Here is a 26,376-nt window from a genome sequence, read left to right as displayed (position 1 = left end):
TGGAATGATGACCGCACCCCAGGTCTTTTCACCTACACCAGCCTTTCGTAACACCCTTGTGGCTGATAAACACAAATATCTATAAGCACACACCAAACTTTAGTGGAACATCTTCTCAGAAGAGTGGCGAAAATTATAAAAGCAAATTGGGACTAATTGGGGAATGCAATGCTCAAAAATCACATAGCGTACTTATGACCTGGTGACCCAATACTTTTGGCAATATAGTGTAATTAAAGTCTTCTTACACTAAAGCAATCTGCTTATTTGCAATACTCTATTTATTATTGAAAAGGTATTTATTACTGAAAAACAAACATTTTTAGAAACCTTTGACTTGCAGTGATCCTTACAGACATGATTCTACCATGATTTACTGTGCTACATTAACTTTGCATTTACTCTATGGCCAACAGTTTATAGACATCCACTCAATCACAACTAAAAGATTCTTGTTGAACATGCCATTCCATATATACTCCTATTTTCCTGTTATAATAAACTTTAGAGTATTTCACTAGACTCTGGAGGATAGCTGCATGTATTTTATCTGATGATTCAAATAGAAGAGCATTAGTAAGGTCAGGTGCTGATATTTGCTTTAATTTGTATTTTCTATAAACTAAATATCAGCTTTGCAGCAAAAGCACAAATGTGTGATATCATCCTACTATATCTGGCTCTCAACAATATATGATCATTTGCATTTAACTAAGTGTAGCAGGGAAACCAATAAAGTGTTTAGTTTGTCAATACTATTTTTAGTTTGTCATAATTTCAAAATGAATTTCCACATTATTCTTCAAAGTTAAAAGAATATAGGGCAAAAATCCATAAATGTTTGCACATAACATAAAATAAGAAAACATATTGGAGTAAATTATGTGTTTTTTTCTTGTACAAACCCGATTCCAAAAAAAGTTGGGCCACTGTACAAATAGTGAATAAAAACAGAATGCAATGATGTGGACGTTTCAAATTTTTATATTTTATTTAGAATACAACATAGATGACACATCAAATGTTTAAACTGAGAAAATTTATAATTTTAAGGGAAAAATAAGTTGATTTTAAATTTCATGGCATTAACACATCTCAAAAAAGTTGGGACAAGGCCATGTTTACCACTGTGTGGCATCCCCTCTTCTTTTTATATCAGCCTGCAAATGTCTGGGGACTGAGGAGACAAGTTTCTTAAGTTTAGGAATAGGAATGTTGTCCCATTCTTGTCTAAAACAGGCTTCTAGTTGCTCAACTTCCTCTTTATGATACGCCAAATGTTTTCTATGGGTGAAAGATCTGGACTGCAGGCTGGCCATTTCAGTACCCGGATCCTTCTTCTACACAGCCATGATGTTGTAATTGATGCAGTATGTGGTCTGGCATTGTCATGTTGGAAAATGCAAGGTCTTCCCTGAAAGAGACGATGTCTGGATGGAAGCATATGTTGGTTTAGAATTTGGAAATACCTTTCAGCATTGATGGTGCCTTTCCAGATGTGTAATCTGCCCATGCCACACGCACTCATGCAACCCCATACTATCAGAGATGCAGGCTTCTGAACTGAGCGCTGATAACAACTTGGGTTGTCCTTATCCTCTTTAGTACAGATGACATGGAATCCCAGTTTTTCAAAAAGAGCTTCAAATTTTGATTCGTCTGACCACACAACAGTTTTCCACTTTCCCACAGTTTATTTTAAATGAGCCTTGGCCCAGAGAAAACGCCTGGCTTCTGGATCATGTTTAGATATGGCTTGTTTTTTGAGCTATAGAGTTTTAGCCGGCAACGGTGAATGGCACGGTGGATTGTGTTCACCGGCAATGTTTTCTGGAAGTATTCCTGAGCCCATGTTGTGATTTCCATTACAGTAGCATTCCTGTATGTGATGCAGTGCCGTCTAAGGGCCCGAAGATCACGGGCCTTGAACCTTACGCACAGAGATTGTTCCAGATTCTCAGAATTTTTGGATGATATTATGCACTGTAGATGATGATAACGTCAATCTCTTTGCAATTTTTCTCTGAGAAACTCCTTTCTGATATTGCTCCACTATTTTTCGCAGCAGCATTGGGGGAATTGGTGATCCTCTGCCCATCTTGACTTCTGAGAGACAGTGCCACTCTGAGAGGCTCTTTTTATATCCAATCGTGTTGCCAATTGACCTAATAAGTTGCAAATTGGCCCTCCAGCTGTTCCTTATATGTACATTTAACTTTTCCGGCCTTTTATTGCTACCTGTCTCAACTTTTTTGGAATGTGTAGCTCTCATGAAATCCAAAATGAGCCAATATTTGGCATGACATTTCAAAATGTTTTACTTTCAACATTTGATATGTTATCTATATTCTATTGTGAATAAAATATAAGTTTATAAGATTTGTAAATTATTTCATTTCTTTTTTATTCCCAATTTGTACAGTGTCCCAACTCTTTTGGACTGGGTTTGTAAATCGAAAAGAAAAAAATACATGGACTTTATTTATCCATCTTTTAGTGAAGAATTACGCTTTTTTTTATATTCCCATTAAATTTGTTTCTGTTATTTGGCTTAAAATTTCTGCCCTTTTCAACATGTAATGCTTTTAAATAATATTTTTATTGGCATAAAGGTCGGTTAAAAGACTTTTTGAGAACTTTTTGCCTGCTAAATTATGGACCCCTGTACTGTCATTAATCATCATTAATGGGTATGTTTTAAATTTCCTAAAACTTTTGCAAGATCAGTAGAATGGTTTCATTTGGATTAGGTTAAAGTTTTTTTTATAAGATTAAGAAAGGAGACTAAGAACATTTCACCACAGAAACTTGCAGATATTTGCTTATCAAGATGCTCAGGAACAGTAGGAAAATAATTAAGTAAGAGGCAGCTCCTCCATTCTTTTAACTGCCTACAGTCCCACCAACTTTTTTTTTTTATTGGCTGAGGTCTAAGGCAAGTCAGATCCTGCGTCGTTGCCCTTCAGTGAATTGCTTAAAATACAGTAAAATGTATTTTTTTTGTTTTGTTTTTTTCCTTCAGCTGTAAAAACAAAACGGTATCAAGTAAGCCATCTGGGATTTGGTTTTGCTAGGAAGATAATATACTACTATATGGTTACTAAACCTAGCTACAAATCAGCAACAAGGTAACCTTCCTCTAGGCAAATATACAATCAAGGTTCATTGAAAGCATTCACAACCCCAATTCCAATACGCTGTGGAACACTGTGGAAATATAAATATAAAAAAGAATGAAATGTTTGCAAATCTCATAAACCCATATTTTAGTCACAATAGAACAAACATACAATTTTAATAAAACAATAAGGTCATTTAGAATTTGATGATGTAACAGGTCTCAAAAAAGTTGTGAAGAGGCAGCAAACAAGTGTTCAAAACAAAGAACATTTTACAACTAGTTAGGCTAATTGTCAACATATCTTTTAGATAGACAGAGTCTCTTAGTCTTAGTCAGAGTCTTAGTCAGAGTCTCTCACTGCATTAAAAAAGGAACGACTGCACAGCTTTAGAAACACTTCCATATCATTGACTGTGACTGATCATTGTCATTGATCACTGTGCTTTTCCATCCACAATGCAGGTTGAAGCTCTATAATGCAAAGAAGTAGCCATATGTCAAGTCAAGTCAAGTCAAGTCAAGTGGCTTTTATTGTCATTTTTACTATACACAGTGATACACAGTACACAGTAAAAACGAAAAAACGTTCCTCCGGAACCCTGGTGCTACACTAAACAACAAAACAACATAAAGTGCATCGAGTGCAACCTGGTGCAAACAGTGCAAACAAAAGAACAGTACAGACAGACAGAGTGCAGACAGACAACACAAAAAAGGCAAAAGACAAAAACCAAGTATAGCGCCGACTAGTAAACCTACTGTATACTTAAATATACAGTACTGTGTGAGGAGAAATGTAAAAACTATACCCAGGAGAAAATACAAACAGAACAGAGCAATGTAGTGCAAAAAAACAGCAGCAAAGAGGTGCAAAGACAGCATGTAAACATTCTACTGAATACAAAAGGTGCAAAAACAGCATGTAAACATTAATGGCTGTGTAAATAGTTTCACTATGTGAAAATTATCCAGAAACACCGCCATCTTCTCTGAGGCAAAGCTCATTTAAAATGTACTGAAGCAAAGTGGAAAACTATTTTGTGGTCTGTTGAATTTAAATTTAAAAAAATCTTTGGAGACCGTGGGCACTTCATCTTTCAGACTAAAGAGGAGAGGGAAACTGATCAGCACCCAGTGCGCTGATGGTATGTGGGTACATTAGTGCCTATCAAATAGGCAGCTTGCACATCTGAAAAGGTTTGAGAGCAACATATCCAGATGACGTCTTTTTCAAGAAAAGGCCTTGCATATTTCAAGCAAGACAGATCAATACCACATACTGCATCTATGTGCAGGGATCTGATTCTTTCACAACTATTCAAACCATTTGCCACATCATGAATTGAAAAATATTGAGCAGATAGAATCCTCTATCAGACACAAATCAGACAACATTCCTCTTCCAAGTTTCCAAAATATATAAACTGTTTTTAAAAGAAAAGAGGTTGCTCTGATAGTAGTAGAAAACATAAATATTAAACATGGCCCCGATCTTAACTTTTTTGAGACACGATCCAACCATCAAATAAAAAAACAATTAAAATTTCCCCCCTAAAATGATACATTTCTACAATTGAAACATTTGATTTGTTTTCAATGTTCTACTGTAAATAGAACATGGGTTTATGAGATTTGCAAACCATTGCATACTGTTTTTATTTACATTTTACCACGTCCTAACTTTTTTGTCATTGGGGTTTTATGATCAAATGATGCCTCTTTGATTACCAAAGTGACAATTATTATCTTATACGGTTTCCACAACAAACAAGGTTTTGCATTCACTTATTTGGTTTATGGGCACATGAGAACTGTTCACTAAGTTCTACATTGCAGCAGGGTTAATCAATACATTAAATCAATTTTAGTGAGAAATTTCAATAGTGTATTTGGCTGTGTCATCAACCAAGATATGAGTACATGTAGACAGGAAGTTGCAGGCTTCCTTTTGGTTTGAAAGTAAAAAAAACATTAAATACTATCTCAGCTTACAATCAGTCAAAACAGCTTTTTGTATAAAAAATGTTTATTACTGCTTATTACCATTTTCTAACCGACATCATTAAACAAAGATGAAATGAAGCCTAATGTTTCTAATTGTATCCTTATGAAAAAGCATAAAAATAAAGATCATTAGGTTTCTGTGTAAGACATTGAGGACATATTGGTCTTTTATATATCCTTAATATTGCAGCAATCTACTTGCTTACACTTTTCTATTGGTTAGAGAAAATCTACTTTGTGTAATTGGGTAAAATGTAATAAAGCATACATTTCTTTAACACATTTTCAAGAACTTTTAACTAGCAGTGTTCCTTACAGTTATGATCCCACCATGGTTTTAATGTGTTATGTTAATGTCACTTTATTATATATTCTCATGGACAGCGGATATGAAAATCCTCTCAATCACACCCAAGATTTTGCTGAACATCCCAATCCAGATTTACTCTTCTTTTATTGTTATAATAACTCTCTTAGGAAGACTGTTCCCTCGATTTTGGAGCATGGCTATGTGTATTTTATGTAATCATTCAGGTGATTACATAAAGGTCAGGTGCTGAGGTTGTTTGAGGAGGTCTGGGGGTGCACTTGGTGTTCATCCCAATGGTGTCCAGTGGGGATGAGGTTAGAGCTCTGGACATGGGACATCCGAGTTCTTCCAACTATGGTAAATCATGTCTTCAAGGATCTATCTCTCTTTGTTTACAGAGGTATTGTCATATTGGAACAGGTTCGGGTTTCTTAGTTTTAGTAAAGGGAAATTCTACTTCTACAGCGTCCAAAGACAACTTAAACAGTTGTGAACTTTTGAACTTCGTGTCAAAGGTTTAGGAACGAACCACAAATAGATGTGTCAGCTGTCAACAAATGTTTAGTCATATAGTGTACTTATCCTTCTTTTTTTATTACATATGCAATTCATCCAATTATGATTTAATACTGTTTTATTATTACATTATTTCTACATTTCTTTTTTTTCAATAAATAAACATTTTGCTTTTACAAAATGGCAAGCTTCAAATAAATAAATGCAATTTGTTATCAGTAATATTTGTCTTTGCAATACGGCAGGCAACCATTAGGGAAATTAATAGCTTTACTAGAATAAGTTCTGGTAACATAGGTTTAATGTTAGCAGAACTAAAACAACCATACCATGGTAACCATAGTATAACTCCGACTTTGAAACCAAGCTTCATTTTCGGGGACTTACTCACTTTACATTACTGTACAAAGGTACCAGCACACTATTGAAACACAAGTCCATTATATACTGCAAATCTTAGCGCATTGATAATTGTGTATACAGAGAATCAGTGTCATTTTCTGTTTGTTCTCATCGATAAGAAGGTGAACTTTCTGTTCACTTGTGGTCAAGTTGGAATTTCCCCTCATGTGGTTTAGAACGCTGATGAAACGATAATAACAAGGACATACTGATGATTGCAGTAGCTCCTTTTGAGTTGTTGTGTTTCAGTACTGTGTGTGTGTGTGTGTGTGTGTGTGTGTGTGTGTGTGTGTGTGTGTCTTCTGAACCTGAGTGCCGGTAAATTCACTCAATTACATTACACATCAGCAAAATCTTACACAAATGCGTGCACACACACACACACACACACACACACACACACTAAAAAAAACAAATTGGCATCTCACAAGAAGACAGACGTTTCGAAAAATCAATCATTAATAATCAAATAAAATTCTCAAATTTGCAACAACAAAAAATACTAAGGCAAACATATGATGATGTTACAGTGAGCAAAAGATTATCAGTATTGAAAAGAAAGATTTGATGATGGTAATTCTTTCTTTTATTTTTTTATTCATCTGCAGCATCAAAGTCCTGTTCTTGGAACCCGATGCAGAACTCAACCTGCCTCAAGGTTATGCATCTGTTCTGTTGTAAAGAGCAGATATTTCCATTCCTGTACAGTAAGGAAGTAATCTGTTACTGTACTTAAGTAGCTTTTTTTTTACGTTTCTGTACTTTACTGAAGTATTTCTATTTGGGGAGACTTTTACTTCAACTTCGCTGCAAGTCAGATATCTTTTTTTTTTTTTTTTTTGCCTAACTATATTTTGTGAAATCAGTTGTTCCTTTTTATTTATTTCTGCTTTGAACTTGTTTTGATTGGTGCATGGTGTCATCTACTCGGCACGAACATACAGTTCAGCATCAGTTCAACAGCAAGCAGAACATTTTGAGAGAAATAAATGATGAAAAATACCTACTGATTCAAACTTTCCACAACACCTGCGTTCTTTTTTTTTTAGTCGTTGAAAAGATTTTGGGCTCATGATAATTTTAATAAATATCAATCTGTGTTTGACTCATTAATATAATTTCATTATTAGATCGGTGTGCTGAGAGTAACATTCCTGTCACATAAACTGAGTTGATTAAGCAAATAGTCTTGTGACAAAAATGATAATAGGAACATTACAGCCATAATAAATCATAGTAATTTGGATACTTTTGACAATACATGGTTTGTGTGCTTCATCCATTTCAGCTCGGACCACAATGGCCGTTTTCTTCTCACCTTGTTGATGACAGCATCAACAAGATATTTCTGACTGAATGAAGAACTGCTGTTTGTGAAAAAGTTTCTAAAATACTTAAATCAGTCCACCTGGCACCAACAATTATGCCACCAGGGAGTCAAAATAATTGAAAAAATGTTTTCCTCTTTCTGATGTTTGATTTGAATGTTACACTGATATGTGGCCATTATCTGTATTAATTTACACATTGCACTGCTGCCACACACACAAGTGTTCCTAATGCAGTGCTCAGTGCAGAGTGTATCCTCATTTTTAGTTATTTTTAGAATTATCATAGATGAAAATTCTTTTCCAGAACTTGCAACATCAGGAAATGGAAGTGATACCTGCTGTGGTGGTGGCTGCTGGGTGTTTCTTCGGAGCTGGGCCAGCTGTGAGAGCAGCAGCTGTTGGTCCAGCATGTCCATTCGCTGCTGTCGCTGGATATCCAATGTGGCTCCCATCCCCACTGGAGCGTCAGCACGCGGCTCTGTGCCTAAAAACACAGGCTCCAAGAGCTGAGAAGTGCAGCGTGCCAGCCACTGCGGAACATACAGGATCCGCTGGAGAGCCACCATGTTACTGTAGTACAGCATGCCTGAGACCTGAACACACATCACCATGTTACTGTAGTACAGCATGCCTGAGACCTGAACACACATCACCATGTTACTGTAGTACAGCATGCCTGAGACCTGAACACACATCACCATGTTACTGTAGTACAGCATGCCTGAGACCTGAACACACATCACCATGTTACTGTAGTACAGAACGCCTGAGACCTGAACACACATCACCATGTTACTGTAGTACAGAACGCCTGAGACCTGAACACACATCACCATGTTACTGTAGTACAGAACGCCTGAGACCTGAACACACATCACCATGTTACTATAGTACAGAACGCCTGAGACCTGAACACACAACGTCACCATGTTACTGTAGTACAGAACGCCTGAGACCTGAACACACAACGTCACCATGTTACTGTAGTACAGAACTCCTGAGACCTGAACACACATCACCATGTTACTATAGTACAGAACGCCTGAGACCTGAACACACATCACCATGTTACTGTAGTACAGAATGCCTGAGACCTGACCACACATCACCATGTTACTATAGTACAGAACGCCTGAGACCTGAACACACATCACCATGTTACTGTAGTACAGAACGCCTGAGACCTGAACACACATCACCATGTTACTGTAGTACAGAACGCCTGAGACCTGAACAAACAACGTCACCATGTTACTGTAGTACAGAACGCCTGAGACCTGAACACACATCACCATGTTACTATAGTACAGAACGCCTGAGACCTAAACACACATCACCATGTTACTGTAGTACAGAACGCCTGAGACCTAAACACACATCACCATGTTACTGTAGTACAGAACGCCTGAGACCTGAACACACATCACCATGTTACTGTAGAACAGAACGCCTGAGACCTAAACACACATCACCATGTTACTGTAGTACAGAACGCCTGAGACCTAAACACACATCACCATGTTACTGTAGTACAGAACGCCTGAGACCTGAACACACATCACCATGTTACTATAGTACAGAACACCTGAGACCTAAACACACATCACCATGTTACTGTAGTACAGAACACCTGAGACCTAAACACACATCACCATGTTACTGTAGTACAGAACGCCTGAGACCTGAACACACATCACCATGTTACTATAGTACAGAACGCCTGAGACCTGAACACACATCACCATGTTACTGTAGTACAGAATGCCTGAGACCTGACCACACATCACCATGTTACTATAGTACAGAACGCCTGAGACCTGAACAAACAACGTCACCATGTTACTGTAGTACAGAACGCATGAGACCTGAACACACATCACCATGTTACTATAGTACAGAACGCCTGAGACCTAAACACACATCACCATGTTACTGTAGTACAGAACGCCTGAGACCTAAACACACATCACCATGTTACTGTAGTACAGAACGCCTGAGACCTGAACACACATCACCATGTTACTGTAGTACAGAATGCCTGAGACCTGAACACACATCACCATGTTACTGTAGTACAGAACGCCTGAGACCTGAACACACATCACCATGTTACTGTAGTACAGAATGCCTGAGACCTGAACACACATCACCATGTTACTGTAGTACAGAATGCCTGAGACCTGAACACACAACATCACCATGTTACTGTAGTACAGAACGCATGAGACCTGAACACACGTCACCATGTTACTATAGTACAGAACGCCTGAGACCTGAACACACATCACCATGTTACTATAGTACAGAACGCCTGAGACCTGAACACACAACGTCACCATGTTACTGTAGTACAGAACGCCTGAGACCTGAACACACAACGTCACCATGTTACTGTAGTCAGTATCTATAACTGTAGTACATAGGGGTGTATTGGTACACTAAATTCACGGTTCAGTACGTACCTCAATTTTCAAGTCACAGTGCGGTTCAATTTCGGTACAGTTAGAGGGAATAAATGTAAAACATTAAATCTTTTTTTTCATTAACGTCATTTATTATAAACATTTGTGAACAACGGTTTACTATTGAAGGATATTCCGGACAATCTGTATTATTGGCAAATTGCATAACAAATTGTGACACGATCCAAACGCAATTGCAAATGTTGCATTACCATTTGTGTTTTGCGAACGCACAGCGATTACCAAATTTCGCATGGAAAAGCAATGTCCATTTGCAACCCGTGTCTTACGAGTAATAACCATGTGATATATAAATAGCAATATTAATTACCACGTCTGCTTTTTCACTGCCTCTGTCTCACGTATGCAGCCTGCCAAAACTCAAATAGATTCGCAATTACTTTTGCATTCGAATTTCTGATGCCTTGCACTGAAAGCTGTCAATCAAGTGTCAGGGGTGGGACTCTATTATTGGAAGTGTTTGTATTGGGAAGTGACGGCCAAGAAGGGAAATTACAGTAATAGACGATTTTGCGAAATGTTCTGAAAAAGAGAGGTAGTCTGTGAAATTGTGGAGGACATCAAGAGTCTCTCGCAAAAAGCCTGTTAGCCACTTAGGTCAAGGCCACAAACTCCAAAACTTTACTCCAGTCCAAAACTAATTGGCTTCTGTAGAAGACTGTAGAAAGATCATTACTCATAATCTTACATTTCAGTGCTCATGTCAGTTCTCAGTCTCCAGTGTTCTGTATTGATTAAAGATTATAATCACACTCTTGATATCACCCAAATGAGGATGGGTTCCCCTTTTGAGTCTGGTTCCTCTGAAGGTTTCTTCCTCATACCATCTAGGGGAGTTTTTTCTTGCCACAGTCACCATGGCTGCTCATCAGGGATAAACACACATCGTTCACCTTCACTGTTAAATTCTGTAAAGCTTTGAGACGATGTCTGTTGTGAAAAGCGCTGAGTAAGAGGAAATCTGTAGAGTATGAACTGTCATCAACTTGCTGCAGGAGCATCATAATGTTCTCCACAAATTTACAGACTACCTCCATTGTTTAAAATACAATGTGCAATTCCTTTTGGAAAATTGTCCGGAATATCCTTCTGTAGTTTAAGTTTTTTTTTTTTTTTTTTTAACAATTTTAAATAAAAGGCCTACTTGGTTTAAATAAAAAATAAAATATATAAAAATAGAATAAAATGTAATAAATGAAATTAATTCCAATACCCTTTTCATTATATTGATTAAAATGCGCCACTCGAGCCGTACTGGAAAAAACGATTTGTAGTGCACATGTAAGAAATCTGAAATTTTGTTGTGCAAAATCGAACACGTTATTAACAATGTTTTTAGGAAAATCTGGTGATATGTATATATATACTCAATTTAATGAATATAATGAAAAAAATGTATTGCGTTAATTTGATTTATTAAATGCTATTTTTAGATAATTTTTGCGAGTGTGAGGCAGACACTAAACAAACATGCGGTCTGACACCTAATATGCTCATGAGGGAACTTACATTTTATGTTCCGCACATAAAAAACAAGAATTGAATTCGATACACATGTGCAGCGAACCAAAAGTCCTGTACCGAAACTGTTCCTTATAAACAAGTGTCCCATTACACTTCTAGTAGTACAGCAGACTGTACGGACATGATCCCTGTGTCACACTGTACGATCTCAGTTGTCAGACTGTACGACAGTAAAACACTGACACGCACGAGAAAAAAAACTCGTCCAAAATTTTACGCCATCAATTCATGACATGTTCAGAGCGGCGTTCTATAACTAATGGTAGCTAAGCAGCAAAAAAACTAATCTGTAGCATTCATTTTGTTCCTGACATGCATTAAAAATGTCATACAAACACCCCTTTTCCCTCCAGAACTCAATAAGTTTCTCTTTTTGCTGTCCACCTGATTCGTTTCCACATTTTTTTGAGGTGGTTTGAAGTTGTCGTGCTAATTGCATCATAAGGTTTGACGCTCCTATTGGTTCTTGGTTTTGACGGTTGTGGTAGGCTTCTTCACTATTGACATCACTATGATTACTTCACTATTAACATCTTTAACAACATAACAGCGTTCATTACTTGTATGAAGGAACATCTGTAAAAACAAACCGATGATGTCGACTGCTGGTGGGAAGATTTTAAATTATGCTAACCCGAACTATCGGTTTGATCAGAAATACTGCAAGTGCAAAGCAGGGAGAAAAACAGACTACAGATTACAGATAACAAACAGTTTGGTGAGAAATTTTTTGACAGGTGAGAAATTTTTCAAAGCATTCGATTTTTTCTTTTTTTTTACTTACCAATCCGCTAAAAGACACAACCCACATGCTAGCGCTAGAGGTCAGCAACTGATAGAGACAAAGACAATAATTGAGGTGATTATTATTACATGTGATGTTAACATTGAACACAATCGGAATGCATCGACAGCATTTGTTTTTTCAAACCACAAACGAGTAGGAGTCATTTTGTATTTGATAATGGCGATAATGAAATGAGTACAAGTAGTAATCTACTAAATATTTATCGATCAGGGGCGTCTTGAAACAGTTTCTTTTGTTTCGTTTTTGTGTTTAATCGAGAGTGTGTGGTCAGCTACTCGGAGACGCCGTATCAGAGAGTATATTCATGATCAATATCAATATTATTAAACCAAATCTCATTATTGGTATCGATGCATCCTAAAAATAAAGTCTTTCCAGAAGATCACAATGCTGACCTGCAGACCCACGATGTACACGAGAGTCTTGTTGCTGATCGAGGCGTATCGCAGTAACTGGGTGACCTGCACTCGAGGGATGGAGCAGTAGAAAGGCACGAAGAGGGCAAATACTGGACCCAGCCTGAAAGAGAAATAAAAAAAAGACAGAGTGAAAGAGTTAACAAGAAAGAAAGAAAGAAATCACACCTCAGTCTAAATAAAAATGCATGTTATTTGTAGCCACTTAGCTGTTTTTTTTCCTTCTTGGTGACCTTGAGGTACTACTCAACATAATAATGTTATGTTATATTCACTAATACTCACTAATTGCTCAACAACATTGTAGCTTGCTAGTGACCAAAGCAATTTTTTTACACATTATTATAGTAACAGCATGTCATGCAAATGAGCACAGCTTCTTGTTTATAGCATCTACCCTAATGTTAGCTAAAGATTTAAATACCTTGTTCACACAGCATCATGTTAGCTACCTTTTTTAGCAACTCTGCATACACAGTATATGGCCTGGATTATGTACACTATATAGACATAAGCTTGTGGACCCGTAAGATTTCTTCTCCCAAGTCCTTTTTAAGCATCCCACTTTACATTTAGTCACCATTTGTTGTTATAACAACCGCTAACATATAACAACAATTCTGGGAAGATGTTCCACTCGGTTTTGAGTGTGTTTGTGGAAATTTGGAGGTACTGATGTAGGGTGAGGAGGCACGGGGTGCAGTCAGCATTCAAATTCATCCCAAAGGTGTTCAGAAGCGTTGAGGTCAGAGCTCTATAGCAAATTATGCGAGATCTTCAACTTCAACCCATGCAAACCATGTACCATAATTTCAGGACTATTAAGCGCACCCATATATAAGCCGCACCCACTGAATTTTACAAATATTTTTATTTTAAACATAAATAAGCCGCACCTGTCTACACCGAAAGACAGTGTCTGTTACATGGTGTAACGGGTGAAATATGTTGTGGCTCCTTTAAGAGCAGAGCGGTATTTTGGGAATAGCCTGCTGCCACATTTGTCCGGTATTACTGCATGTGTGCAAGACCGAGGAATATGTCCTTATTATTTTCTGATGCTCATTTCTAAGTTTCTTTGACTAACCCGTAACACTGTTGCCAAGAAAAATAAAAAAGCATGAGTTTTGGAAACCTGTCTGTGCTTATATGATTTCTGTTGCAACTGGAGTTAGCGAGCTCTCCCTTCACCCTGACTCAACGCGCTAGGCTTGTATCTAAACAGTAGCCTACCAAGAAAGTCATTGTTCACTGTCTTCCTCCTTCCTTTCACAACTATTTCTCTCGGGAGTTTTGGCATCGTCATGCGTTTAAAAATCACCATCGGTGGAAGTTTTTTCTCCCGATGCCGTGCAGCTCAGAACACAGGTGAGGTGCGTTTTTTCGTTTCCGTTCGGAAATTTCATTGGTCTAATGTTATTTCGCTCAGTTTTTTGGCTTGAAGTTTGTGAAACCGGAAAAAACATTGGAAAAATCCATAAATTTGCCACTTCGTTGTTTAAGCCGCGGGGTTCAAAATGTGGGAAAAAAGTAGCGTCTTATAGTCCGAAAAATACGGTATATGTTCACATATGCTTTGTGCATAGGGGCCATTTCTTGGCTAATTCAAGTGAATGGAACATTTTATGCTAACGCATCCAAAGACATCCTATATAATTGTGTGCCTACAACTTTGTGCTAAAAGCTTGGGAAAGAACCACATATGGCTGGAAAAGTCAGGCGTTCCAATACTTTTGTCCATATAGTGTAGCTTTTTTGTATTATTTTCCACAATATATAGTTTAGCCTTAAGGTAAATAGCTTACTTCTAACACAGTATAATCACCAGTTTAGTGTTTTCTAATTTTTCCAAATTACACAGTATAATAGTTAACCTATTATATGAACATGCTCCTAAGTGTTACATAACATCATAATTAGTCTAGTACAGGGGTCACCAACCTTTTTGAAATTACAGGTAGTCGTCGACTTACGACCTATGCAACTTACGACCACAATCGGTCTGCCGGTCCCAATCGTGGTCGTAAGTCAACGACTACCTGTAATGTGAAGGGCTACCAGTTTGATACACACTTCTGAAATAACACATTTTCTAAAATTACCTTTAATTATATGTTATTATTAATAATTGATGATAGTCATCTATATTTAGTCATCTATATTTTAATATTGTCATTTTACACCAATGTAAGTGTGATTTAAAAATGAATAGCAACAATAGAAATTAGATGCAGCTCACTAGTAAGTGGCGCTATGGTGAGCTATTTTTAGAAAAGGACCACGGGCGACTCGTGGTCCTTGCGGGCAACCTGGTAACCTGGCAACAATGTTGGTGACCCCTGGTCTAGTATTATCTCGCTATGTTATAATAACCTGGCAAAAATAGATAATAAAGTTGTTTGCTAGTGATGTCAGCCGCATGTTTACACAGTATAGTAGTAAGCCTAATATTAGCTAGCTTACTCGTCACTTTCACTACTACAGCTGATATTAGCTACAAGTAGCAACATTAATAACTTGTTTACACAGTATGTTACCTTATCATCGAGTTTAGCTCGGTTTTAATAAATCATTTATGGATCGAGAAAAGTCAAATAGAGACCACCAGAGAGATGACATTTGACGTGCTATTACTGTATCTTGTCACATTAGTGAATATTGTACAGTGTTTGATTAGATATGCTAACGTTACTAAATAAGAACTTCAAAGAAGATTATTAATTAACGCTTCATCTTTTTTAATTTTTTCACAAGCGAATTTTTTGTGAACATTGAATGAAACTACTGAGGTTTTTGTTATCGTGGCACTGCTTTGCTAGTTGGCTATGCTGTGTATCACAGCTTTCAGGTGCTTTAATTCATCGTTCGCTCCATTTTTCTTTTAAAAAAACGAATGTCAATCAAATTTCCTTTTTAGTTTAGGTGTTTATTATAAGCTTTCTCACTCTTGATATGAACAGTCACACTTGTATATGTGTGATAAAAGGTCACTCCCTTTTCTTTTGAATACACATTATTATTCAGAAAGTGACAAAACCACAGGTTATTTTACCAACACCAACTATCTGCCACCAAACGGCTCTGGCGCAGGTCAAATGTAGGTACAAACCACACACATGGGAACAACAGCTCTGTTGTTCTTTGTTTTTTTTTTTTTTTTTGCTCTTTTTAACGGCACTGACAAGACGTGCTGTAAAAAAAAAAAAAAGAAGTTGATTTCGACAACGTCCAGGAGTGAAATACGATATGAAAGTACAGGCTTGACGGTCTGTTGATGTCAATTTTGAATTGCAAAAGGGCAAAATGAGGAACATTAGCATATTGTGGTCAAAAGAACAGCAGAACTGGTATTTACAACTCAAGTAAGGAGATGCGTGGCACATGAACCAAGCCCTGGTTTTAAACGTTGCCTTATTTCCTATGACCAAGGATCAACTGATTCAACTCACTAGAGAATACGCACAACAACATACAGAGGAAACACTAAGAAATGTGACTTTCACATGGTGAGTAAACAAGAGTGAGAACCACACAGAGGAACAATTGAGTGAACTGAAATCTGTGCCAAATGATACCAATTAAACCAGGGTACACGGGACCCCGAAATATATATTAAATTATACAAGATTGTATTATATTGCATTATATTCTTTTGTTTAATATTACACCACACGCATTTGGGTTCTGCCAGAATTGTCACCTCTCCGCCCAACCACGGTGATCCTCTCATCACTGAATGAGCAAAATCTCATCTACGCTTCTAAATCTAGTATAAAATCCTTCTCAGTAGAGTAGACTAACTCTGCAAAGAATGCCATCCATCAGTTATGTGATCCCGTCATGATGGACATGTGGTGCGATTCCGTTACTGCCACGAACTTCCCTTTTAAACAGCAATTTGACAAGGACAGTTTGCTATTTATTAGTAAAACATACTATGCAGCTTGAAGACAATTGTGTCTTTGTTTCCCATCACGTCAGTGATAGCCGAGAAACAGTAACTGTTTTCACTCGAACGTGGTTAAACAGTAAATAACTTCAGTCTGGTGTCTACTGACACAAAGACTTTTACAATTAATACTAATTAAATGTCTCTTTATAGAAAGTGACTGGTGAACTTGTGTCACTTGTGTAGACATTTCCCTACCTTGTCCTACAAAATAAAGAAATCACATCTTGTGTTTTTTATCTTATCGTGGCTACCTGTAAACAAATTCAAATCTAATATCTAATTAGATCTAATATGTTATTTAGATTTAAGTCCATCTTAATGTCAAACTGTCTGAGTCTCAGTTTCACTTCTCTCTCAGCCTTAATCATGATACACAAATAGAGGTGCAAAGGGGAAAAAATTAGTAAAACGTCTAAAGGAAGTTCTGTTTTTTTTTTCCTCTGTAGAGCTTCAATCTGCTTCAGAGTTGAGTTATTTGGAGAGGTAGTTGAAATAGTTGAGAAAGTAGAGGACACATATGCATGTAGATAGTGTAAGAAAGCGAGAGGTGTGTCTTGCCTCGAGGTATACGAGCAACTCTTGTGTTGCCAAATCAATGAAACAAGCTGCTGCTCAACTGTTGGGTATGTATGTGATTTTGAAGATTGATTTCTAATGTTGTAATGTAGGGGGGCACGAAAATGTTTCAAATGTAGAAGTAGGACAAAAATATATATCATACTAATGCCTAAGTTATAGAAAACCTGACCAAAAAAAAGCTAGAAAAACACAACACCTGCATCTATCATGAGTGTTTGTGGTCATTCAAATGTGTGAATAACTCAAGCGTTATCTATTAATCATGAGAATCTTTTTTTTAATTTTCTAGTTACTGTTACTAGCACACACGTGTAAATAAATTGTTGCCAAGAGTAAAAAGACTACACCAGGGGGAAACACCACACACTGGTTGGCGTCAGTGAAACCCTTGTAGCAGTTTTTATGAGACACATTCCTGAAGATACAGCACTTTGGGCTTGCCGTACAGAGACAATTAATCAAGGTAAAAAAAAATTAAAGGTTTCTACAAAGTCTCTGCTGTATTTATTCTGCTGATTTTGTGTCTTCCAGAAGAGTTGTTTTTTTAGCATTCTGCCTTGTGCCAGTCTTTTGATTAGCTTTGATTTTCTGTTTGTTTCGCTGTTTTGTTACTGTAGATTCATTTAGTACTGATATTTCTGCATGCTGGAAAATGTTGGTGACTTTTTTTTTTTTTTTTTGAGTGTCCTCAAAACTGTTGCATATCTTTTTTTTTTTTTTATAAGCCTATTACTATTTTTTAGACACTCTGAGCTTTGTACTGCTACATACTACAACTTACTTACTTTTCTTCGGGAGCCATTTTTCAATCCTGTTATGCTCAGGTTCTGGATAAATTCTCTGTTTCAGCAACGAATTCAGTCCGATGGCTTGATGTTGACACGAGGATGCAACTGTAGCTGATTAAACACACTCCCCCAAAAAATTGAAATAATCTTGATGTGTTATTATTTAAATTTTGTTTAGAAAAGTTACGTTTTTAAGAAACAAATAGAACCTCTTTCTAAAATAGCATTCGGGAGTGTAGATCAGAATAAAGTCTGAAATTGTAATGCGCTTCTTAATAAGTTCTTCAGTCTGGTTAATTTGGAGAAACTCTTAAAAGTTCAGTGTCGAGTTTTTCTATGACAAGATAATTCGAAATAGAACCTCTTAATCACTCGAGGAACCTTAAAGGAAGCCTGTTTTTACAATCTGGTGGTTTTGTGGCTCCCCAGGTGTTTTTTTACAAAAATAGACTGAAAGTAATTGTGTTGCCTTGCTGTTGGTTTTTTTTCTAAATTCTGTAGAACTTACAATGCAAATTTCCATTTCTGCTTTTAGGATCTGTATTTATCGACCTGTGATGATGCATGGAACAGTGAACTGCACCGGCTTGTACTCCCACGCTTCAGTGGCACGTGTGCTTATGCCTCTGGCCTACTCCATCATCTGCCCACTGGGGCTGGTGGGAAATGCACTGGCACTGCACGTCATCTACACCAAGCTGACCAAGCTCAACCCCAGCATGCTTTACTCAGCCAACTTAGCAGTGTCAGACTTACTCTTCTGCCTGTCACTCCCGCTGCGGGCCATCTACTACGGCTTGAGCTTCCACTGGCCGATGGGAGAGGCACTATGTAAGGCCATAACACTGCTTTTCTATGTCAACTGCTACGCAGGTGTTAATTTCATGACTTGTCTTGCTGTGGATCGCTTTGTGGCCGTAGCTCTGCGCAAAAGGTTCGTCTGGCCCCGGAAAATGCGGAATGTGAAGGTCATCTGTTTGCTAATGTGGGTGCTGGTGTTGGCACAGACGCTGCCGTTATTGAACGTACCCATGACTCATCTGGATCCAGCTGGCACCATTACTTGCATGGAGTACCCTAATTTTGAAAACTCTGTCGAAGGTTTGCCATATATTTTAATTGGTGCTGTGGTTTTGGGCTACGGAATCCCGCTGGGAACAATCCTCATTTGTTACTCAGCAATCTCGCAAAGACTGTGGCTAGCTGCCAAGTCCAACCGCCTGACTGAGCGATCTGGAAGGACTCATAAGGCACGGTCGGTGATTTCTGGTGTGGTGCTGGTGTTTGTCGTATGTTTCACCCCGTACCACGTGAACCTGCTGCAGTACATGATCCGGAAGCTTTTATATGAGCCTGACTGCACAGAGCTGCACTCCTTCCAAATCTCATTGCATGTCACCGTGTGCCTCATGAACTTTAACTCATGCCTTGACCCGTTTGTGTACTTTTTTGCATGCAGTGGCTACAAAAAGAAAGTGCTGAGGCTGCTGAAGCGCCAGGTCAGCCCTTCAATTTCCAGTGCAGCACACAGCTCCCCTGACAGCTCCGGAGCTCATGAACAGAAAATCCATTTATCCCGCAACAACAAAACACCGGGTTCTGACCACCAAGGTTAGAAGTTCGTGAATCTATTTCTGAACCGAAGGATATATTTTCTGGACATATGTCAGTAACAACTGTGACCATGTTTTTTTTGGACTGTATTACAAATTTCTGAAGCCACAGTTTACATGACGATTTGCCACACGCCAAGACAAGTTCTCATGCGGATATGCCACACCTTCAAGGAAAACTTTATTATAACCTCATATTGTAGAGTGTTTGTGTCTGTTTAAGGTCTCAAAGTTTGCTACATACACTTCAGGCTCTGTCCCACTAAGGGAAATCACATTACCAGTATAAAAGAAGCTTTTCTTTAAGTAAATTGGTCTTCAGGGAGGCAGAACCCTGAATCAGTCTTGATGGAAAATATAAATGATGCGTTTGAACCTCATTGGCATTTTTCTTTTTTGGAAAGTGAGAATCAGTCAGCATTTGGTTAAACGTTGGTAAGGGTCTGATGCAATACAAAACACCACTTCCTGAAATGTCTCCATACTAGAAAAAAAATCTCACACACACAAAAGAACCCTTTCTTAACAAAATGCTTGCCAACACATTCTTTAACACAGAATCTAATCCCTTACCTAGGGGCATTTTATAGGAAACATTGTGTATCTCCAGAGATCTCAAGAGAATGTGAATTTATCTGATATGATCTGGTTAGACTAGGATTACAATTATAAAGCAACTATGGTAACAACTACATTATCCTACTTCCTGTTGTAAAATATTCCTGTAGAATGGATTACTTTTTAGAGTGAAGGTTCATGGAGAAGTGAGAATCATTTCTACAGAATAATGAAATGGTAGTGCAGAATGTCAAAGCAGATGTAGTGCAATAGTGAATTTAAAAGCAGATCATATTAAATTAAGACTACAGGAGCTGTGGACTTCAATATCAATATATGTGTAAATGTAAATAATATGTATATAAGATGCATTTATTGTGTATGTATAAGGCACTAAAATGGGCGTGGTCTGCTTAAATGAGGGCAGATGGTGCGTCCAGTAGAAGGTGCTGTAGCATAGCCATTCCAAATGAAAAGAAAAAAAAAAATGTGCGAAGGTCTCCAGAAAGTACAATATTCTCAAAGGTTTTAGCACAAAAATTCACTTGAATATTGTACTTTCTGGAGGAATATACATCCCTCAACCGCATATATTTTAGAGTTTCCAATCTAGTAAAACTTACATATTCTTAGACCCAAATCAGCTGAAAGTTAAAGACACAGATCCAAGTTTGTTGTGTTCGTTTGTCTAACATCTAATCATTTTCCTTTCATTGCCTGCCTTTTCCACTCTGGAGCCATTTGAGCAAATGATAAATAATATAATACAAATTACAGCAACGGAGATAAAACACAATCTAGTAGAAGACGAGGTTTTATAACAAGCATCTGAAGATTTTGTGCTTTGAATAACACTGGCAAAAGAAGACATGTGATAACCTCCTATTTTTTTTCTCTTGTATGTTTTTGAAAAGCACATAGTTACTCATATTAACTAGATGGAGAAAAGCTAGATGATGAATGAACCAACTGAAGTAAAAAAAAAAATAAAAAAAAACGTGAATACTCGATGCTTTGAACTTGATTTGACTACCAATCATCACAGTCGAATCTTCGCAGAGGCGATATAAAACGAAGATCATGCCATTTTGATTATACGGTGGTGCTCGATGTCTGATTCCACATAGAACTACCGGATTTAAGTTTTACGTTCCGTGATCCGTGACCGACAGGGAATAAAATATTTATTAGTCCAAAATGTTTTTTAAACATTTTCATCTATATCGTTGTGTGATGTTCTGTCGTGGCTTTTAAAGTGTTATGAGGAATTGTTTTACACCTACCTGGACTACACCCATCAGTCAAATAGAATCAAGACTTGAAAATTCAGTTTCGACTTTGTAAATCCTAACGTACACTTACATTTACTGCGTTTGGCATTAATACGGATGTGCAGCTGATGGATAAGGACCTTGCTCAAGGGCCCAGCAGTGGCAGCTGAGACTAGAACTCATGATCTTTCATTACTCAGAAGTCCAATGTCGTATCTACTGAGCTGCCACTGCCCAAAGAAGAGAGATACTTTTACACACTACACATACACACTACAACACTGTAAAAATCTTTAATCACATATCCATCTTGTTCAGAAACTGGGGTCAGTCATGATATAGCACCTCTTGCACAGAGTAGGTTAAGAGTCTTTGCATTTGCATTTGCAGCATTTAGCAGACGCCCTTATCCTGAGCGATGTACAAAGTGCTTTGAGTCTCTAGCAATGAATAAAACTACATTGGTACGCAAGATTACAAACTTAATATAAATATAACCCTTGAATTCTACAAAGCAAACTTGGAAAGTGCCAATTTAAGTGTTTCATCATGACGTCTTCAACCGTCGCTTGAAGATAGTCAGGGATGCCACTGTATGGACATCTAGGGGAAGTTCATTCCACAGTCTTGCTCGAAGGCACAACAATTGTAATGAAGGGGCTTGAACCTGTGACCTTCTGTCCTTTACCATTGATCTAAAACTTTCTGTACACGTAATGGCACGGCTATTGATTTGATGCATATTTTTATACAGCTGTTTAGAGCATGTTCTTACACATCTGTGATCTTACACATCTGTCTTAAAACTATACATTACCCAGTTTTTGGGAAGTTTTCCTCAAAATGTTGCACTAACTGAAGATAATCATATTGAGTTGCAACAGACTGAACAAGTGTACAGATAAACTTACTTACAGATTTACTTCCCTTTGCCTCTAACGTGGTTTCGGCACGTTTGGTTCTAAGAAGTCGGTGTATAACGTAGAATTTAAATGGCAAGTGCAGCATCATATGCCCTGATAAAAATCATCAGTGAGGAGGCAGGGAAAGGAAATAATATGTAAAACCGCTATATGATAAGCACTTCAGATGCTATCTTTAGATACTTGTGCACGATAACGGAAAGTTGAAACTATTATAACTAAACTATAATAAATCGAAATAATAATAATAATGTCATCATCAGCCTGTGGTATGTGCAAATTTCCTTCCATATATACTAGTATAGTTTAAAAACAATGCATATTTGTTATTTATCTATTTTCTTTTCTTTGAACAATAAGATGGACAAAAAAAAATTTAAACATCGAACCTAAGAGACAAACACCACACTAGTGCGCAAATGTGCTGATAAACTTAAAACACATGCAAACGTTGAAAATGTCCAAACCAGCAAAGAAAACGGCTCATTTCACACAGATGAAGCGGAAAATACGTATCAAAAATACCCACATTATGGAAACTTTAATAATTTGTAAATAATTAAAATAAATATATACCTCAGGTGTGGTGAGCTATTTCAGTTACAATGCTTGTTTTGTGGTCAAATGTGACGCCAATGTTGTTCCATTCACTCTGTGTCGCACTGTATTGCCCTTATTATATTTCCAGGCTTAATATCTAAAAAAAAAGTACATACTGTGGGGTAAAGTTCTGAGTAAATGTGTATGCAGAAGGAGATTTTGACAAAATGGAAGAGCCACGATTTTATCAAAAGGAAATAATCAGTTCTAGAATCTTCTTGAGAGTAATGTACAGAAAGCTACTGCTCTCTCTGTGCACAAGAGCGCACTCAGGTGGTCGAGACACAAACCTGCACGTTTTTGCACGTTTCTAATAAATAAGGATGCGAAATATTTACTAGCCACGCATTTTATTACTACGGAAGTCTTAAGAGGCCATGCACTATATTTTTTTTGCTTTCTAGTTTTCTCGTGATCACGACTTATTTGTCTTGTGATCTCGAAATAACAAAAGTCGTCCTCGTCTTATTCATGATGCTACATCTAGAACATTCCTGGTGATCAGTAATTAATTTTTCTGTGTACTCGGCATAAGGGCATGTTCTAAAGGCAACGCCGTCGCAGCATCATGGATAATAACTGTAACCATTTGCGGTAGTGTCCACGATCACAAGAAGTTTATGTCGTGATCACGAGAAGACAAGAAAGAAAACGATATTATAATGCATGGCCTTTTAGAACTTCCGTATATTACACATGCATAAAATAAAAAAGCTGGTAGAGTTTTAATCGCTGTGACGAATCAAATGGATTGTTGACTTACAGTCCGGCTGGCAGCACGTCTACCTGGAGCTCAAACAGGAAGTGAATGGCCTCAGCCAACAGGATGTCCAGAAATCCAGACAGAACCCAGGTTCCAAACAGGAAAGACTAACATCAACAAGCAAGAACACAAGTGTGCACGTCAGTTTCAAAGAAATTCTGAAATTAGTTTTAAACAGTTTTTTAAACATTTTAGTTTATTAGTTCAAAACATTAAATCCAGTTCTTAATAATATGATTATTACAAATGCCCCCAATCCTGCAATTATCTTATCCCACAGTTATCAGGTAAACTGGGGACACTGGCTTTTATATAGTTTGACCTGTCTGGTCATATGATATAACTTAGCTTTTAATAGAGCAGAACTAGTTATACTGTCTAATAATAAATGATAAAAAAAATGAATACTGATAAGAAAAGTTGAGAGAGAGAGAGAGAGAGAGAGAGAGAGAGAGAGAGAAATAGAGATGACAGCACTGAAAAAGCTGTGAATGCTGTGAAAGTTGTGTATGTGAGAGTGTGTGGATGTATGTAAGAGTGTGTGAGTGTATTAAAATAAAGCACGTGTGAGATTATGTAAGAGTGTGTGAGTGTATGAGAGTAAAGCACATGTAAAAGTGTGTAGGAGTACCTGAGCATATGTGACAGTGTATAAGAGTAAAGCGTATCTGAGCCTACATGAGTGTGTGAGAGTATGCGAGCTTATGTCAGAGTGTGTGAGTGTATGTGTGAGTTTGTTAGAGAATGTAAAAGTATGTGGGCACAGGTAAGCATGTGTGAGTATGTGAGCGTATCTAAGCATGTCAGCATATGTAAGAGTGTAACCGTGTATGTGGGTGTGTGACTGAAAGTAAAGCATGTGTGAGTGTATGCTAGAGTGTGTAACTAAGAGTAAAGTTTGTGTGAGTGTGAGACTGAGAGTAAAGTGTGTGTGACAGAGTAAAGCGTGTGAGTGTGTGTGACTGAGAGTAAAGCGTGTGAGTGTGTGACTGAGAGTAAAGTGTGTGTGACTGAGAGTAAAGCGTGTGTGACTGTGTGACTGAGAGTAAAGCATGTGAGTGTGTGTGACTGAGAGTAAAGCGTGTGCGAGTGTGTGACTGAAAGTAAAGCATGTGAGTGTGTGTGACTGAGAGTAAAGCATGTGCGAGTGTATGCTAGAGTGTGTAACTAAGAGTAAAGTTTGTGTGAGTGTGAGACTGAGAGTAAAGTGTGTGTGACAGAGTAAAGCGTGTGAGTGTGTGACTGAGAGTAAAGCGTGTGAGTGTGTGTGACTGAGAGTAAAGCATGTGTGACTGAGAGTAAAGCGTGTGTGACTGTGTGACTGAAAGTAAAGCATGTGAGTGTGTGTGACTGAGAGTAAAGCGTGTGCGAGTGTGTGACTGAGAGTAAAGCGTGTGACTGTGTGACTGAGAGTAAAGCATGTGTGTGTGACTGAGAGTAAAGCGTGTGCGAGTGTGTGACTGAGAGTAAAGCGTGTGTGACTGAGAGTAAAGCGTGTGAGTGTGTGACTGAGAGTAAAGCATGTGAGTGTGTGACTGAGAGTAAAGCGTGTGACTGAGAGTAAAGCATGTGTGAGTGTGTGACTGAGAGTAAAGCGTGTGTGAGTGTGTGACTGAGAGTAAAGCGTGTGTGACTAAGAGTAAAGCATGTGTGAGTGTGTGACTGAGAGTAAAGCGTGTGACTGAGAGTAAAGCATGTGAGTGTGTGACTGAGAGTAAAGCGTGTGTGACTGAGAGTAAAGCGTGTGTGAGTGTGTGACTGAGAGTAAAGCATGTGAGTGTGTGACTGAGAGTAAAGCGTGTGACTGAGAGTAAAGCATGTGTGAGTGTGTGACTGAGAGTAAAGCGTGTGAGTGTGTGACTGAGAGTAAAGCATGTGAGTGTGTGAATGAGAGTAAAGCGTGTGAGTGTGTGACTGAGAGTAAAGCGTGTGTGACTAAGAGTAAAGCGTGTGTGACTGTGTGACTGAGAGTAAAGCGTGTGCGAGTGTGTGACTGAGAGTAAAGCATGTGTGAGTGTGTGAATGAGAGTAAAGCGTGTGTGACTGAGAGTAAAGCGTGTGAGTGTGTGACTGAGAGTAAAGCATGTGTGAGTGTGTGACTGAGAGTAAAGCATGTGTGAGTGTGTGACTGAGTAAAAGCGTGTGACTGTGTGACTGAGAATAAAGCGTGTGTGACAGAGTAAAGCGTGCAGTGTGTGTGACTGAGAGTAAAGCGTGCAAGTGTGTGTGTGACTGAGAATAAAGCGTGTGTGACAGAGTAAAGCGTGCAGTGTGTGTGACTGAGAGTAAAGCGTGTGTGACTGAGAGTAAAGCGTGTGTGAGTGTGTGACTGAGAGTAAAGCATGTGTGAGTGTGTGACTGAGAGTAAAGCGTGTGACTGAGAGTAAAGCGTGTGTGTGACTGTGTGACAGAGT

At 38.0% G+C, this 26,376-nt stretch overlaps 2 protein-coding genes across 6 annotated transcripts in view; one reads left to right on the top strand and one right to left on the bottom strand.

Annotated features, from left to right (window-relative positions):
• Nucleotides 1-26,376, bottom strand: part of ubac2 (UBA domain containing 2) — a 39,301-nt gene that overhangs the window by 6,735 nt on the left and 6,190 nt on the right. For all 3 annotated transcript variants that reach the window (XM_046837535.1, XM_046837534.1, XM_046837533.1), the window contains exons 4-7: nucleotides 23,963-24,069; nucleotides 12,895-13,018; nucleotides 12,476-12,523; nucleotides 8,020-8,277 (exon numbers count right to left, since the gene is read on the bottom strand). In XM_046837535.1, the coding sequence (XP_046693491.1) occupies nucleotides 8,020-8,277; nucleotides 12,476-12,523; nucleotides 12,895-13,018; nucleotides 23,963-24,069 (537 nt within the window). The remainder of the gene's footprint in view (nucleotides 1-8,019; nucleotides 8,278-12,475; nucleotides 12,524-12,894; nucleotides 13,019-23,962; nucleotides 24,070-26,376) is intronic.
• gpr183b (G protein-coupled receptor 183b) lies at nucleotides 17,298-20,222 on the top strand. 3 transcript variants are annotated; one of them, XM_046837530.1, is made up of 3 exons: nucleotides 17,299-17,490; nucleotides 17,736-17,909; nucleotides 18,770-20,222. In XM_046837530.1, the coding sequence occupies exon 3, from the start codon at nucleotides 18,792-18,794 to the stop codon at nucleotides 19,848-19,850; it is 1,059 nt and encodes a 352-aa protein (XP_046693486.1). In that variant the 5' UTR covers nucleotides 17,299-17,490; nucleotides 17,736-17,909; nucleotides 18,770-18,791; the 3' UTR covers nucleotides 19,851-20,222. The 3 variants fall into 3 exon arrangements, with proteins under 3 accessions (XP_046693488.1, XP_046693486.1, XP_046693487.1); XM_046837532.1 differs by lacking the exon at nucleotides 17,736-17,909 and having other exon boundaries at nucleotides 17,298-17,490; XM_046837531.1 differs by lacking the exon at nucleotides 17,299-17,490 and having other exon boundaries at nucleotides 17,506-17,909.

Source organism: Silurus meridionalis, chromosome 24 (genome assembly GCF_014805685.1).
Source record: "Silurus meridionalis isolate SWU-2019-XX chromosome 24, ASM1480568v1, whole genome shotgun sequence".
In the NCBI taxonomy this organism is placed as follows: domain Eukaryota; kingdom Metazoa; phylum Chordata; class Actinopteri; order Siluriformes; family Siluridae; genus Silurus; species Silurus meridionalis.
Note: the sequence above shows the minus strand (reverse complement) of the source record. Positions and strands in the feature narration are given on the sequence as shown.